General features: G+C 42.2%; 1 protein-coding gene across 1 annotated transcript in view; it reads right to left on the bottom strand.

Moving 5' to 3' along the window:
- yjefn3 (YjeF N-terminal domain containing 3) overlaps positions 1-14749 on the bottom strand; it is a 79620-nt gene extending 64871 nt beyond the window's left edge. Inside the window, exon 1 of the mRNA XM_033621138.2 lies at positions 14332-14749. Coding sequence (XP_033477029.1) covers positions 14332-14399 — 68 coding nt within the window. The 5' untranslated portion in view covers positions 14400-14749. The remainder of the gene's footprint in view (positions 1-14331) is intronic.
- Positions 14750-18444: the final 3695 nt, after the last annotated feature.

The following is an 18444-nucleotide window of genomic DNA, read 5'->3' as shown; positions in this document are numbered from 1 at the left end:
GTGATTCGTTCTCCATACCTTACAACTAAATGTGGTTATTCTACAGCAAGATGACGTAGGAATGAGATGTTTGGAACATGTTAGATTTTGGTTATGTAGCAACTCAAACCAGCATCTGTCGTCAGTGTTCTACAAATTTACGTTGGCATTGGACGTTGCCCTGACATCAAATTTTGGTCACATTTAACCAAGTATCAGTGTATAACAATGTTGGTGGTCAGCTGGGTCGTCACGGAGCGTGTTCCTCACAAGATGACAAAAATCTAACACAGTGTGACATCAACCTGACAATATCTATAGCAATTTATCCTGAGAGTGACGTGAATGTGTGGACCAAATTTCCCGTCCAGTCGCTCCAAACATAATGCACGTTTGAAAGACTTTGGATTCAAGTTACCTGACATCAAAATCTAACATGGTAGCCAGCGGGGATAATTCTAAGATTATAATCTTTTTCATTCAAAAAAACAGAGCAGATTTTTTTTTTTTTTTAATCAGGTGAAAAAAAGCCAGTAGAATAAGCGGAACAAAACGTCACCTGCAATATCATGATAGTTATTAATAAAATATACTGTAAAAAGATCCTATTTAAGCAGCACAATAGTTTAATTAATGGTAGCTAATTGAGACACAGTGTGGACCTGTCAAATGAAATAATGACAGTCTCTAATAATAGCCTGGTGCACAGTTTCAGCGTCATTACTGTGAATGCTGAGCGCTTTTACACCTCAGAAAAAGGCACAGTGAGCTGAATCACCTTCTACGTGGAGCACAATGTGCCAGTTACACGTTGTAGACACATTTCTACATCCACAAACTCCAGCGTGTCAAAACACCGTGTCATTCTGATTAAGTCTTATTTTGTTCAGCTGAAGTGAGCAGTGGGTTTGCTACCTGTTCAGCTCAGGATGGAACAAACAAATCATTAAAAAATCGCAGCAGTTTGTTCGACTTTTACAGTGAAAAATATGTCCCCCTGCCCTCATGACAGCCACTGGTTACCTTTTCATTCAGCTCTCTGAGTGTATGTGTGTGATGAAAATGTAGCAGTGAAGGGGACCTGCAGGCATTGAAATGAGAGGCTTCTTAACAGATGCTACACTTGAATACGTTCAGCTGCCACCACAGAGAAACACTGCTCGCTTCAGTCCTGTCAAATCAATCTCACACACATTAATGCGTAAACATGCGTGCACGTAAACTCGCACATTCAAAACGCCCTTTCCATTCAGATTTTCAGATCCAATGTGGGACTCAAGTGTGTCCTCCTGTCTGTCTCAATTAATGTTTGTGCTTAATCACAATACTACAGGTGGAATAATACATGAGCCCTGTTTCTATCAGAAGATGGATTCCACCAAGCAGCCCTCCACTGTTACTGCCTCCATCTTTTGTGTGTGTGCATAAAATAGTAGCAGCCTGATGACAGAGTCCAGCTTTTCAGAGGGAGTGATGAGGAGAGTGGAGAGACACCAACAGTGGGAGAAAGAACATGAGGATGATAGATGAGGAGGAAGGGGGATTTTCCTTTAAGGTCAGATTTTCAAGGTCAAGACGTATTGAGTGGCTTCTTTTTTAGTCAAAAGAGAGAAAGTAACCTTTGACAAACCACACGCAGCCACTTTCTCTAGTTCTGTCCTCATTATCGGTGTGAAGCTAACACTTATTTTAACTGTGACGAAGGTAAGAAACTAATTAGAGTCCAGCTCGCTCAACAGAGTGTGTCCCCGTGTGCTCATGCCCCATTAAAAAAATCACACACACACACATTTAAGAACACACAGCGTAGTCCCGGTGTGAAGGTCGTGCTCAGTGAAATAAAAGCAGTTAAATCGTTGACATTCTCATCTGACCCTATTACATCCTGCCAATTTAGAGCGCAAATCATTTGCAATTACCTCTCAGAAGAAGGAATTAAGGGTGGTTTCTCTCATTTGCACTAATGAACGCAGCCTCCATGCATGCACACACACACACACACACACACACACACACACACACTCCATGTGCAGCAGCTGCTACTTGACGACTTAGGGGCTGTGCTTAACTTATCAGAGGAGAGGGGTGACTGGGGTGTGACTTTGTTTTCTTTGTTTTTCTGTGTTTTTATCACCCTCCCTGAAGCTAAAAATATTTTTCCTCAGGCCCTGATCACACAGAAAGGTGCACCGCCCTTTTTGAATGCCACTAGTAGAAAACTAAAAAAACCTAAGACCCTAAAAAAGAAGGTGGATCATGGGGAGTACCACCAGTTGGTCCAGGGGCTTCGCCTCCATGATGGCTGTTTCCAGGCACATTTTAGGGTGACTCTGGGGCAGTTTGACAACCTGCTGTCTATCATTGGGCTGTATAGCTCTGGGAATCCAGCAACTGCTACCGCCACTTTGTCCTCCATTGTTTACCAACTGTAAAGTTGTTGTCGTGACCACCACAGAAGACCCGCCTCTCAAATCATCCGATTGGACAATGGGAAAAAAGCATTGGCGAAGTGCAAAGTGCCTAGAGCACAGAAACATGAGGTGCCACACAACCCAAAAACAGCAAGCAAAAACTTTAATACTTATTAAAACAATTTGCAAAACAAACAAAAAGCTGCTTCCAGCTGCTAAAGCGCATCCTGTGTGACTGGAGGGAAAATGCCTGCCCCTCCCTCCACCACAAATAACCATATTTTTTTATATCCACACCAAACGTAGGTATTGGAGCCAATGTAACGAGCAAACAGAATGAGAGCGAGAGTTATCACCAAAACAAACAACTAATTTCTGAAGCAAAATGCAAACCCTCCTTACAAATGGTATCATTACACAAGCTGTGTGCACCTCAGCAGAATATGAGTTCATGACAGCCACCTAATATTGGTTCTTCCACACAAAACCAACAAAATTTAATAACCCTACACATCACACACAGACTCACAGATGACATCGCACACACAGCTGGCATCAACGACACGCACATAAAATGACTGCCTTTCCAGATAAACTGAACACAACACTGGCACTATCAGAAACTTGGCACAGTGGACGTTAGACTATTAACTTTTAAAGACTTACTCTTTAATGTTTGAAAATTAAAGGCTGAAAACAAAATCCTGGAGTTGAAGAAAGCCTCAGTTTTTGACTATTGTCATGCTGAAGTGCAGAATAAAATGATTTTTATGTTGTGTTCACACTAAATGCGATGCAAATTTTTGTGTTGTGTCATTCGCATATTTTGTGTTGACTTGCTTCATACGCACAAATAACTCCCGCTAAACGTGCGTGAAATCGATGAATTAATTAATGAACTTCTGCCAGTACGTACTCGGCGTCATACGTCTTCAGAGGATCTCACTGCTGATTGGGTGTCCCGGTGCAAATCAGTCACTGAAGTTAAGATTTTTCAACTAAGTGTATAACGCAAAATCGCACCATTCACTTCATTCAAGCCACTTAATTCAAGTATGTTGCATCATTCATGTCTTGGCCATTGCACCACCAGCGAGAATTCGCGTCGAATCGCGTCTTTACATGTGATTCACTTGTGCAAATTGTTTTATTTGCATCTGGTGTGAACACAACATTAAGAGGGAAGCCATCGGAAATTTGAAAATTTGACGATAAATTCTGATTTTAAAGTTTCTGGCTATGATAAATGGTGGGATTTTGGCAATTTTTAAAGAAAACATGCCTTTCAAACCCGCCGGTGGGATTTGGGGCTCAGAAGGTATTTAAAATAAGCCTCTATAATAAGCCCCTAGGCCAAAATAAAAACAAAAGTTGCTCCCCAGTGCCTTAAAAAATATTCAACATGCCTGCCCGGTTTTGCACCACCCACAGATAAGGAACAGTCCCTTGCTGTATATGGCTTGTCAGCACAAACCAAGAGGGGAAATAAGCAAACCAAACTAGCCCCCGTCATTTCAATCTGCTGTAAGTGTTCGACCTCTTCCCTTTGCTCTCATCTCTCCACAAACAAGATTAAAACAAGATTAGTTTGGAGAATTTTTTCTGTCTGAATCTGGCATTGTAAATGTTATGTAGAACAAATTGGGGCACCTCTGGGAGAATATTGTTTTTCTCCCCCGTGTCCCCTAATATCCACTGAAATCCCTTAAATGATTCACAATGTGGACATAATGAGGAGGACACAGTCTTGGCTCAGCCTTCCCTTCCTCAAATGGCTCTCTTGTGTTCTTCATTAACAAAGGCTGCTGCCTGGAGACTAATTTAAACCTGAATCAGCAGGGTTTTCTGCTTTGGGGTTGTCAGGCAAATGAAAGAGAGCTGTCAAACCTCAGGTGAAAGAAAGCTCAACCCTCACTAGAGAATTGATGAATTCATCAACATGAAAAACAATAAAATAGCCTTGGGTTTTTTTCATAATCATATTTCCCATTGTTACATAAGCTGCTGTACATCCTCCCATACATGATCTCCTGTGTGAAACATCTTATGTAAATTCAGAGGATATTTTAGCCACAATAGCAGCGTATTTCTAGGAATAACCACCTTGGTCCATACTGAAATATGTCAATAACTATTGAATGGATTGCCATGAAATTTTGTATGGACATCCATGGTTTCCAGAGGACGAAGCCTCCTGATGCCGGCGATTCCCTGACCTTTCTTCCTTTAGCATGCAGCTCACGTTTTGAGCAAAAGGTCTCCACAACTATTGGATGGGTTACCATGAAATTTGGTTCAGACATTCATGTCACTTTCAGGGTAAATTGCTTTAGAGAATGTCAGGGTGATGTCACACCGTGTTAAATTTGTGTCATCTTGTGTGGAACACGCTCTGTGACCACCCAGCTGGCCACCAACATTGGTAGACATTTGGTTGAATTTAGGTTGTGACCAAAATTCAATGCAGGGCAACGTCTATTGCCAATGTAAATTTGACGTAGAATACTGGCGACAGATGACGTTGAAGTTTCATTGGTTATAAGTTGTGTTGTTAAGTCACCAAAATCCAATGTCCTCCAAACATGTCGTCATCTTGACATAGAATAACGTCATTGAGTTGTAAGGTATAGAAAACAAAACCCTATGTATGCAAAACGTCATTGTCTTAAAGTCTCCATAACGTGAATCTCTAACATTGTTAGTCATTTAAAATATCATCAACCCAATTTTCATTCCAACCTAAATTTAACGTCTTTCTGACATCATATTAACATCCAGTACCAGGCAGCTTTGCCTTCTACGGTAGTCAAGCAAATGTCACTATTCAGACCAACTAATCATGATTAACAACACAGATACATTTTGCAGCCCAGAGCTGGAGTACAGACCTTGAAGCACTAAATCCACTCACATACCCGAATATTGTAAACTATCTCATTTTTGCGTGTTCTTTGGTAACAGATTGTGCACATCACATGATTAACTGTTTATCCAACATCAGGTCAAAATTCAAATTTGTTTAAAACTTTGGTCAATGACCAAATGCCTCCAAAACTAATGACATTCCCATCAAACTAAGATGGTGAACATTGCCTGCAATGTCAGTGAGCACGTTAGCACAATATTAGTCCATCCATTCATCCATTCATTCATTCATTTTCAACCGCTTAGCCGAGGTCAGGTCACGGGGGCAGCAGGCTGAGCAAAGGAGTCCAGATGCCCCTCTCCCCAGCAACTCTTTCCAGCTCCTCCTGGGAGATCCTGAGGCGTGCTCAGGCCAGATGAGATATATAATCCATCCAGTGTGTTCTAGGTCTACCCCAGGGCCTCCTACCAGTGGGATGCTGTTGGAGGTGCCCAGGAGGCATCCTGATCAGATGTCCGAACCACCTCAACTGGCCCCTTTTGACGCAAAGGAGCAGCAGCTCTTCTCTGAGCTCTCTCCGATGTTAGTTTTTTATCTTAAGGCATGTGCCAATGTACAGCCTCAGAGAGCCTAGCATGGCTGTAGACTCTGAGTCATGTTTTAAGACCCTGACAATCCAAGCTGACGGTCAGCCGTCGGTCAATTTTGGGCCGTTACTGATTGTCGTTGCAGTGTGTCTCGCACTGTTGGCCACCGTCAGTGGTAGTCAGTTTTTTTTCCTGTCAATTCAGCTTGTAGAATTGGCGTCTGCGAATGCAGGGCACATTAGTGAATGAAATCAGTCTGACTGGCAGTTCAGCTCAGCGCACAAGAAGAAAAACAGAAGTGAGGAAAGTAAACAAAGAGCTAAAGTCAAGAGAAAGTGACATAAAACAAACTTGTTACATGAGGTAAGATTATTTTTCTTTCACCATTAAGCTCTTTAGCAGAAACCATTCCTGGTGGTTTGTGTTGTTGTTCACTGGTGCACAGTAAATATGCACTGGATTGTGTTGTTAATGTGCCAACTGGCTAACTAGCATCAAGAGGGTCTTCTAGTTTCCTTTTTTGCATGACATTTACCGACGACTGCCATCTGCTGGTGTGGATAGTTATTTCCTCTCATGGTAGTGGATAACGCTCATGCTGTTTGGCCATCGGTTGAAGTCTCTGCAGTGTGTTCATGTGCAACTTTTGGCCGAGACACAGGCGACATGAGGCGACACAACAGGGGCCCTCATCGCCGCTTGTTCTCTGAAATTGGTTTGGTGTGTCTGGGCCTCAAGCTAGGCTGTAAGGATGGCAGTGTTGGTGGGTTGGTGGAGGAGCCTATTTGGTACAGACTGAAATATGTAAGCAACAAATTTAGAGCCACCAGTTAACCTGCATGTCTTTGGACTGTGGGAGGAAGCCGGAGTACCTGGGGAAAACCCATGCACAAGGAGAACATGCAAACTCTGTACAGTTCAACCCCAACCCCACCCCAGGTTTGCTGTGAGGCAACAATGCTAACCACTGCACCACTGTGCCACCCATTTAACCATGCTAATGTTAGCGTTTAGCCTCACAGAGCTGCTAACATGGTTAAAGACTTGTTCCCTTGTTATGATTAGAGAATTGTGGTTACTGTAAACCATAAAAACGCCATGATCTAACTCTTACCTCAAGCAAGGTACTCACTGTAACTAAATCATTTTGTGTGAATGCATTTAGAGCTGTCTGGTTTCTTCTTTAATTCTGTTAACGCACATTTTACAGCTACGCTATGCTACTTATGAGGCAAAGATGAGAAATACCAGACTCGCTGTATCTTATAATTCATTTGAAACCAACCATCAGTCCTCATCCTGCTTCAGCTCCCCTCACCCCCGCCCTCCCCACGTGCTCTTCTCTCAGATGTGGTAAATGGAGAACTCTTACAGCTAATCTGACTTTAATGGAAGAGGAAAATCATGTCCAAACACAGCACTGGTAGCACATCACTCCCCTCGATCATCCCTCTCTATATCTCCACCTCTCTGCCCCAATCATTACATTTGGCCTATAAATAAATGCCAGAGCTGTCACACAGGCAAATGGAGCTACCAACATGGGAATTGGTGGCAGGGAGCTGAAAGACGGGAGGCAAGCCAAAAGAATAACAATAAGCCCAATGTGCATCGTTGCCAAGGTAGGGGAGACACGGAGGGAAAGCAGGTAAAGTCAGACAGCTTGACACCAGCAGCTCAGATAGACAGGCAGGCGGATCAGCAACTGGAGAGAAAAATATCTCAGACCAGTCCAACATTTCTATATGTGAGTGGTACAGGCCTCAGGTGTGGTGGGCAAAAGGGGAAAGGTGGAGCAGAGAGGCAGAACATTCATCACTGTCAGAGCAAAAAGAGGAGGAGAAACATCAGACGGATCCAAAAGAAGAAAAGTATCTAATTACATTCAACACAGCACTGTGGAAATAATCAAGTTTAAAAGCTGTGAGTTAAACAAATGTGCCACGTTGTGCTGACAGATGTTACTAAATTCGGGCTCACTCTGAATAAAAAAAAAAACAGGCTTTTGTGCGAAGACATTTTCAGTTCTCTCCTGCTGGTTGGAGGACATTTTTCGCTGTTATCTGACAGTAAAGAGTACAAACAACAGACGAGTAGTGATGTAGACAAGAAGGAGCGCTGACCTTTAAGAAAGAGAGGTAGAACCACTTTATTTGCCCAGATAAATCATACAAACAAGCTTAACATTTGCCCCGTACGTTTTACCCATCTAGACTTTCAGAAGCTGCAGGCAGAAACTGGGGTCTGTGCCAGCAGGGCCAAGTCATCACCAGCTCAGAACCCCTGCCAACGTTTACAGGTTATCCACCGCCTCGGGCATTTCATCACATGACAAGCCTCAGCAATACCTGTGCTTTCACGTAGGGCTACTTGTACTCGCTGCCCAAGTGTTGCTATGGTTGTGGTGAAATTTATTTTAATACCAGATGTTGCTTAAAGGTCAAGTGTGTAGGATGTGGGGGGATGGATTGGCAGAGATGGAATATCATATAATAAATATGTTTTCTTTGTTGTATAATCACCTCAAAGTAAGAATCATTGTGTTGAATGGCCTGTTTATATCTACAAAGGGAGTGGGTCCTCATCCACAGAGTCCCCCATGCTGCACTGCCATGTTTCTACAGTAGCCCAGAACGGACAAACCAAACAAAAGCTCTAGATAGATTTTTCTATTTTTATGTTTTTGCATTGGCCACCATAGTTAGCAGCCCCTCCACGACCGACACACTCTCACTCCGACCTCGTCACATATCAGCATTTGGGTCATGGGCTTTCCACGTCCACATACAACATGCAAGGTACCCTGGGTGCGTTGGTTGTTGACGTTCTGGGACACAGTGTCAAGTTCTGCCTGTTACATGCATTGTCTTCTTTCAATATACACTTCTGTTTTCACAGGAGATTTAACGTTAGCATACAGTCTCTTTCAAAATAAATGCACTACATTGAATTTACTTTTTTTTCTTCAACAACAAACACACATGGTTAGGTTTAGGCAACAAAAGCATGTGGTTGGGTTTCGGAAAAAAGAACAGGGTTTGGTTATAGAATCTTAAGGGACATGAACACCATTCTCTTGGCAGTATTTGTTGGACCCATCCACCACCCCTCTGCCTGCCCCACTTGGACTTTTGCAGCCTTAACTTTCGTCCTTGTCCCACCGCATTTCCCCCTGACGCCGCTGGGCGCTGTTAAACTATAACGGCAACCAGCCACATATCATGCTAACGTTAAAGGATGCCTATTTTGTTCCTTCTGAAGCTGCAAGTCACTGACCAAGCACCGGATTTCGATGACTTCGGAGTGAGACCGGGCTCCAACGACAGGCAGCATCAGGGAAACACTAATTTCTTCAACATGAAACTGCTTTGTTCTGTGTTTTTACTGGTTTAAATCACCCGGGCCCACTGTCTTGAAGACCTCTGCAGATAATTTGGCCCTTGCCAAAAACCTCCTGAACGTCTGGATCCTAAAATATCAAGAGAAAAAGGTGAGCAGACATTAACAGGTGCTGGACCAGCAGCTTGTCTGTGATGCGCCAAACAGCGTCGGAGAAACACAGATTTGTAACGTGAAACTGCTTTATTCAATGTTTTTACCGGTTAAATCACCTGGTCAGTTTGTTTTTTAAAGGAGGAGACCTCTGTGGATAATTTAGCTCCCGGAAAAATTCTCCTTAACACCTGGATCCGAAAAAAGGGGAGCACACAATAGCAGTTGCTGGTCTAGCAGCCTGCCTGCAACAAGCCAAGCAGAGTCAGAGAAACCTTGATTTGTCACTTGAAACTGCTTTTTTCAGTGTTTCAGAGGTTTAAATCACAGAATCTATTTGTTTTAGAGAAGACGAGACCCTTGTGGATTATTCTGCTCTCTGTAGAAACCTCTTGAACATCTGGATTAGAAAAAGGTGAGCACACATTAGCAGGTGCTGGAATAACGACCCATCTGGGTGGAGCCAAAAAGTGTTAAGGAAACTCTCATTTGTGATGTGGAACTGTTTTAGACAGTGTTTTTACTAGTTTTAATCACCTGGTCTGTTTGTCTTGGAGAGGAAAAGACCTCTGTGGATAATTCTACTCCTGGGAAAAACCTCCTGAACAAAGAACACTAAAGGAATTCTAACCAGGAGTCTGAGCTGGTTGCAGTCTGCCATCCTCACCCCTATAGATGCCACTAAATCCTACACACCATTCCTTTAAGTTTACATTTTTAAGAAGATCCTGTATTGCAATATGTGTGTGTGTAGTTAGTTTAATCTGTTGTAGCAGCGGTGTGCAAGATGAGCCGTGCGTGGATTAAATGCTGATCTTTCTGCAGTCACAACCATTAGCACACTGAAACAGCAGGATTTTACATATTGGGAATTTCATGCATTAACGTAATAAGTTTGTGCTCGCCACTGGCAAATACATTGCTTACAATTACTATATAATTATATCAGATCATTGAGCAGCTTTATCACGAGGGTGTCTCCGGGCTAATATTATCTCCTGCAGATGCCGGTTTCTTTGCATAAATCATTGTGCTTACACTTCTAGACAGTAACTATCTTCATCTAATTTTACTCTGTCCACAGAATCCACACCAAGCTTTTGCTCAAACAGGTTGCTGCGTCTCGGCCATTGACTGGCACAATCAAGTATCAATATCTGCGCATAATTTAAGAATTAATTATGAACCACATGTTAATTTAAAAGTGAATAAATTAAAAGCATGAGGGAAATACAAGTTCCCACATGTTTACATGCCGGCACACATGTAGATCCGTAGACCCTGATGATGATCGTGGCTGTATAATGTTACCCCTGCAGTTGTATATGACGGCTTTAATTGACTGCCTTAATTGACTGTCAGCCAGCACCAATCAAGCTGCAGAGATCTGAGAGGTCTGTGGACTGGGACCAAGCCTCTCGGGTGATAGTTAATCTGCCAGCCTCAGCCCTTCAGATGTCGACACACACAGAGAAGATTGTAAACGCAGCGTGCTCAAACAGCCTAATCACATACTTTATTGAGAAGAGTTTTAAAAACGCTCCCAAAATAGATTTAATATATAGTTGCATACACTGATTGACATGACAATAACATGGAGACAGTTAAATAGATGGGTGTCAGACATTAAGAGCAGGTAAATCAATGAACATGACTGAGTGTTACTAAAGATACAAGTCACGGAGGAGATACAGTCGACTGCATGAAGACGTCTTTCGGCACCATATGTACAGCCATATTGTAAAATCAATCACGAGCTCGCAGGGTAATTTATATAGATGCATGATGAAAGGGAATAAACCGTCTGTCTAGGCTATATTAGGCGCATCATCCTATTTGAAGTGTACTGATGGGAGGAGAGCAACAAGGACGTTTCCTTCTGACAAAAAACCCAATTTGTAGTCGACAAAAACAGTAAGGCCACAAATCGCTCAGGCATTCCTCCTCTAAATCTTGTCATAACACAAAATAATTCAACACTCTGCCTTGTCTTTAAAGGGGTTTGTTACAAAATGTATTCTCCCAGCGTGTGTGCATGTGTGAGTGTGCACGTCTGTGTGTTTTCGGCATGGCTCCATAACGTTCCCAGCTGGCTCTGAACGTCGTTAAACACTGATATTTGGTTCAATTTAGATTGTAATGTCGGGCAACCAAAACTCTTTGACGCAGAATGCTGATGACAGATGATGTTGATATTTTGTTGGGTTAAAGATGTGTTGTTAAGTAACCAAAATCCAGTGTCTTCCAAATGTCTTACACCAACATCATCTTGACGGGGAATAAAAAGATTTATTTCTAAGGTCTGAAAGACAAAACCCAGCCTCTGCCTAACCTCAAAATGTTAATGTCCACACAAAGTGAAATTTTAACGTCGTTTGACATTTGAAAATGTCGTCAACATGATTTGTATCCCAACAAGTTTTACCACCTGTCTGACATAAGAGTCCAGCGTCTTCGAACGTCACATATTGACATTTGGTGCCAGTTGGAGTAAGTGTTGTGCAGGCATTTGGTCAAGAGGTGCACAGAGAGCACTCAGCACTTAACACTCATAGCATTTAAATGCAGTCTAAAAGAAAGTATCCAGATCGATGCAGCAGCACCACAAGTTTATCCCAGGCATCCTTTTCTCTTTCCCATTTCAGTTACCCAATACTGAAAAGCAGATGTACCAAGTGCTTTCCAATTACTGAGAATATTCAGCCACCCTTTCGTTACTGCTGTCTGGGTCTATTTCTTTATAACCCAAGGGAGCGCCAGCAGAACCCATCTATCTCCTAAATGGGGTTGTTAGCAGTGATATACTGGTTTCAAGGTGTACTGTGATATGAAAAGTGAGAGTTATCATACTGTGTGCATTTACTTATGGACAATATTGGGAAAAAAATGCAAATGGACGGAGAATCTCACCTTAATTTTGCTTACTTTCAAAAGTGGGAGTTTTTATCCTTACTTCCATTTAAAAATTGTTTCATTTAGTAATAAAATGTTTGCTCAACCCAAAATAACCCCTCCATTTTCATTCCTTTAAGGGTCATTCTGACTGATAATAATTATTCTGTAATATCACCATACTGTGAAATCGTGATATTTTCTGAGACAGTTATTGGACCGTAAAAATCTCATACCGTTGCAACCCTACCCCCAAAACACCAAGTCTTAGACAGAGTGCAAAATGTGAGGCTCTAACATCAATAATATGGCTGTGAATCTTCATCCAGATGTTTTGGATGTTGCAGTGTAACCACAGCGCATATATCAGAGTGCCATCGCCCCTTCTACATTTCCTGTACGTTTTCATAAAGCAAGTTTTTATGGATTTGTCCACAGAACACATTCGTACATAGAAACCGATCCCATCTAGTCCATCAATACATTTCCAAATTTCTTGCTCAGCCACACCTGCTGTATTTCCTCACTAGATTCCTCAATGAACAAATATTGAAACCAAAACTCCAGCACGTAACAAGTAAAGGTAATAAACTGGTCAGCTCTGAGTTCCCAAACAACCCTCCAAACCACTTTGCCTCTCCTCAAGGATGTCACAGTCCAGGGTTCAAAGAAACAATTTTCAATAATTAAAGCAAATAAATTGTCCTGGTTGAGGTTTACCTCCACCTGTGGTTTGTAATTTTTCTTTCCTCCCTTTACTTCCTTGCCTTTTGAAGCTGCTTCTGGGGAGTTACCTCACGTAGGAGAAAGCAGAAAATATCCTTGTCTTTGTCCTTCATTGATTCGTATCCTGGATGTAAGATTCTCCATCACCTGAATATCGTCTATGATGGTCGCCCATTTTTTGTGATTTGGAGCGTCCGTCCTCAGCCAATTCTTTGTAATTGCTTTCTTTCCAGCAGCAAGGAGGATCTTGACTAAGTATTGAGCTCTCTTGTGCATTGTTCCCTCCATATGTCCCAAGCACAGTACAAGACATGTTCGTGGGATTGTATAACCCAAGACCTTGCAAAGAACAGAATGTATACCATCCCAGAAAGAAGCTTTAGAGGGATTATCTCCATGTTCTTATTTGAGCTACACTTTTACGTATCACAATGTTGGTCATGTCGACAAAAGGCTGTTTACTTAGTGTGCATCCAAGAAGAACTGCAAACTGTTATTTTAAATCTTAAGTGGATCGAAACAGAACGATCAATATGTGCATGTGTAGTTTGTGCATATACGTGTTCGTGTGTGTGTGTTTAAGGTTGGGAAAACTGCTTACCTGTATTTAACTACACAAATATCAGGAAACACCTGCCCAGCACATCATAATGACCTCTCTGTTTCCTAAATTCTCCTTCCGGTCACTCTGTGAGTGAACGTGGTGTCACAGAGGCAGCCGAGGGTTCACCATACTAACCTCTGGGTGCATAACAAACCGATTACACATCTCATCCACAAAGATACCGAATCATAGGATGATTGGCTTGGTCAGTAATATGTGGCCTGATAATACCAAATTAAACATGCCCCCCCTCTCTAATTCAGTAACAGCTCCTATTTGTAATTTAATTTGAGGCTTCAGTGGAGTGGAAGAGAGCAACGAGGAAATTCAAAACCGGCAAAGCAAAGCAGGAGTTCCCTGGGATGGAACAAGGTGTTTCTGCAGGCATTGTCATTAGTATTATCATCATGACTATCAATGCTGGTATTCATGTGGCGTTTGGCAAGCAAGTCAACTTAAATAATTCATATCTCTTATTTACTCCCTCCACTATGTTTTCCTTTTAAAAGCTTGCTCGGATTCAAACAGACTGCCGGATGAATCCAAGTCCCATCTGAAGACTTCTCTGGAGTCTTACAAGAAGATCTGGATGTTCCTCTCTCGTCTCTGATTCTGCCTGCCGCTATCTATCTCTATCTCCATCTCACAGTGTGCACTGATTTGAGAGCAGTTCTGTGAATTGGTGTGACTGTAACATAAGAATGGAAGAAAAAAGACGAAGCAGAGGAGGGAAAGAGAATGAGAGACATGCAACAGAGATGAGCAGGTGCCTACCTGAGGTAACGCAGTGGTTCTATGGTTTCAGCCTCTGCCTCAGCTGAGCTGTGGTTCATCTTGTCCATCTGCTCTCACCCAGCAAGACTCGGCAAATATGAGAAAGGAAGAGCTGTGGCGCTCCAAAGAAAACACTTCCGCTCCTTCTCTCTGACTCTGATTCAATAAGCACACTGTCTACCTCTTTGCCTGGGAATAGACTGGGAATCTAAATGGGCTTCCTCCCTCTGTATCTCTCTCTTTCTCTCTCTCTCTCTCTCTCTCTGTGTGGCTCTTGATTGGTTCAGATGCTGGGATGTAATTACTGGCTGCTACACACACACGCACACATACACACACTGAATATTGCCTCTATATCTCTGCCTCTCCTCTCTGTCTCCTTCCCACTGTGGCCCCGGCTCATTCTCTAATAAAACCAGCTGGCTCTGTGTATCAGCTGCGCTCACCAGGAAAGCCAGCCAATTAAGAATCAGGAGGCATGGTGCTCGCTGGCTGATTGGCTCAGGCTGCCTCGATCAGAGCTGTTCAGTCAACCTCCCCCCCTCCCACCCCTCAAATTCACACAAAAACACTCACACATACTCCTTGGTGGCAAAATGATCCCTTGATGTAGAATCTGGAGCAAGCGTCAGAGTGAGGAGACACCTTTCAGATGGTGGTGGGTGGTGAACGAAGCCCAGTACCAAAACTGGGGTAGTAACACAGATAATAGGACCTGAGTGGGTACACAGCAGCTCCGATACCAACAGAACCACCATGACCCAAAAAGGACTTTGATGCATGCTGACTGATGTTATGGATTTAGGGCAGCTGAGAAAAACATGAGCGGAGAAAAACACTCTCCATCATTAAAATGTAAATATACAGTACCCTCACACACACACACATACACAGAAGGAGATGTACAGTAGTATCACGGGGAGAACACACAGCTGCCAAGGAATGAAGCTCATAAGTGGGTCGTGGTGACAAACAATAGCTCACTTTCTTCTGTAAAGGTCTCGCGCTCTTTTTCTCTCCCTCCCTCCAGACAGCACGACCTCTCCCTACAGATCGACCAACAGAGTGCAGGATGTTGACTTATGTTACACATTAAGGCGTTAAGTCTTTGTTTTTCCACCACATTTACACAATGTTCCTGTTAGGAAGATTAAAATCCTGTCAGGACTGTTAAAAACAAACACAGGTGCAATGAAATGTTGGTGTACTTGGCCACCCAGGGATTGTAAAATGCTATTGCACTTTAAAGTTCCTGTCCAGGCATTCATTAAACCCCTAAAAAATCATGCCCATCCAAATTGGAAGTAGAGTTATAAGTTTAGCCATGAAAAGCATCCCTTCATGCAGTGTGGGAAATTTATGGGGACTCTATGGCATCTAGCCGTGAAGAGTGCAGATTGCAACCAGCTAAAACTTCATCCTATTAGGATACCTTCAGTGGGTCTCATTCATGAAACGTGAGCAGAAGGAATTTGTGTGTAAACTGTTCGCAGACGGAAATTTACGTGCATGTCCGCATTCATCAATATTATAGTAGCTCTGATCTTTTCGTAGCTACTAACAAAATCTACTGCTGCTCCTGACCATTCGTAGTGCTTGTGTAAATTTAGTACAGCACATAAATATTGCTTGTCACTATTGGAAATTACAATTTTAATTCGTATTGCGCTCTGTTATGTGCACAATACACAGATGCCTTTGAAAAACGTTATCTAAACATGACAAAATATTAAAAATATAACACATTTAGTTAAATTAGTTGGCAATTAGAAGGTTTAAGATCCAGATTAGGTTCATGATTGTGAATTATCTATGTAAATCGACTCAACAGATGACACGTTCTTTCTACATGTTGAATGATGATAATAAAAATATCTGTAAGGACAGCCGGATCACAGCCTCTTTGGCCTCGGTGCCTGGGTTCAGCAGGGGCAGCGGGTGGTGGAGCCACGAAGGAGCACGCGCCAGCTGAAAGAATTATTTGAGACAACACTTTTTTTTTGGTGGCTTTTTGATCATTTGAATGAATAAATCTGATTTGAAAAATGTTTAATTTACGTTGTATTAAACAGAGCTTTAGGCTATTAAGATTCAAATAATTTGAAGACAATGCATACAAAACTGCTGTAGGCTATAGGCTATGTTATCCGTATCATTTGTTAAAATAAATGTTAAATAGCTCTACATTCCGACAGCCATCACTGATTTAGAGTTTATCCATTACGCACAAAACATCTCTGGTTTCCCGTTCCCACTTCATTCAAAATCCCACAAATGCATCTTCTGTTTGTTTGGTGACCGCTGTATTTTTTTGTGTGTGCTTATGCGTTTCTTTGCCTCCAGTTTCATATCAAACCATTTACGCGTCACCTCTGACATGGTTCTTTGTACTATGGAGACAACATTAACAGCATCTGTTCCAGGCCTTCACTTTGCCTGTCCCTGTCACACTACTACCAATCTGGAAACCACTACTAACTGAAGAAAATAAAAAAAGTCCACTTCACCCAAAGTTATTTTGATCTCTGCTTCGGAAAAATTATTTTTTCTTTCTCTCTCTTTCTTTCTTTGTGCCATGACTGACAGGTCGACAGGATGCACCTACACCTCCTTATATGGTGGTCATTGGCTATTCATGGGCGGGGATTTATGCTAATTGATGATTATCGGGAGCGCACTGTCACTTTACGGTGGATTGGCATTCATGCATGGGTGCAGATCTGATGACAAGTTTGGGGGGGACACAATCAGTTGTGATTTTTTTTTTAATTGCACGCGTGCAAATCATGCCCACAGAGCGCTTGAGATTGCCAGCATATTTCACGATTTCATAGAGGCTCATCACCATCACCAAGTCATTCAAAAAGCACTACAAAGAGAATCATATGCTTACCTTTACTGTTTATTTCTCTTAAACAGCCAGTAGTACATGGAACCAGCCATCACCCTCCTTTTCACTGCTTCGCTGTTAGTTAATGCTACTTCTAGTTTCAGGGTCTCAGGCATGTTATGTCCACTCACGTTCTCATCTCTCGCCTCTCACGGATTCCCATTTCTCCTCGTCAACTTCCCTTTCTCCCAGTATATAGGACTACTGTATACATTTGTTCAATTTCAATCATTTAAGCTATTTAGAATTGGGGGGGACAATTTGTGTTTTTCAGAATTTGGGGGGGACATGTCCCCCCCGTCCCCCACGGGATCTGCACCCATGCATTCATGATCATACACACGTGTTTACGATCAAATCTGAGTTTCCCACGGCGTTCCTGAACCCGGAGTAGGTTTTTAGTAGAGTAGGCTTTTATGTGCAAATCTACACACAGATTTACTCACTTTTCATGAATGAGACCCAGTGTTCATTGTTTGGGAGGTTTCTATTGTGAGACGAATTATACGCAGAGTTCTTATAGTCACCAAAACAAATGGACTTTGTGATTAAAACCCAGTAAAAACATTGAATAAAATAGTTTTATGTTGCAAATCAAGGTTTCTCTGATGCTGTTTGGTCTGTTTGCAAGGGGCACTTCCTAGTGTGTGCTCACCTGATTTCTGATCCAGACTTTCAGCAGGTTTTTAGCAGGAGCTGAATTATCCAAAGACAAACGAACACTGGTGGTTTAAACCTGTAAAAACACAGAATAAAGCAGTTTCATATTAAATCAGTGTTTCTCCAACACAGTTTGTCACATCAGAGACGTGTGTACTCACCTTTTTTCTTGTTTAAAAGTCAGTGTTTGTTTGACAATGCTCGTCGCGGAGCGGCTGCTTACTACAGCAGCCGATGCAAAAACAGAAAGTGTTCCTATCTAGAGCCAGTGTTTGGTTTGTCCATTCTGAGCTACTGTAGAAACATGATGGTTCAACATGGTGGACTGCGTGGACAAGGACCCGCTCCCTGTGCAGATATAAACAGCTCATTCTAAGGTAACAAAAACATGATTCTTATTTTCAGGTGATTATTATACTCTAAAGAAATCCTATTTCTCATGTTTCATTTCTGCCAGTATCGCCCCCTAATCCTACACACTGGACCTTTAAAATGGCTCTACACTTTTTCTGCATTTATTATAAGCAGATCTATTGATGTGGAAATTAGCCCTGCTCCTCAGC

The sequence above is a fragment of the Epinephelus lanceolatus genome, chromosome 6, assembly GCF_041903045.1.
Source record: "Epinephelus lanceolatus isolate andai-2023 chromosome 6, ASM4190304v1, whole genome shotgun sequence".
In the NCBI taxonomy this organism is placed as follows: Eukaryota; Metazoa; Chordata; class Actinopteri; order Perciformes; family Serranidae; genus Epinephelus; species Epinephelus lanceolatus.
The sequence above is the reverse complement of the archived record's forward strand: the minus strand, read 5'-3'. Positions and strand labels throughout refer to the sequence as shown.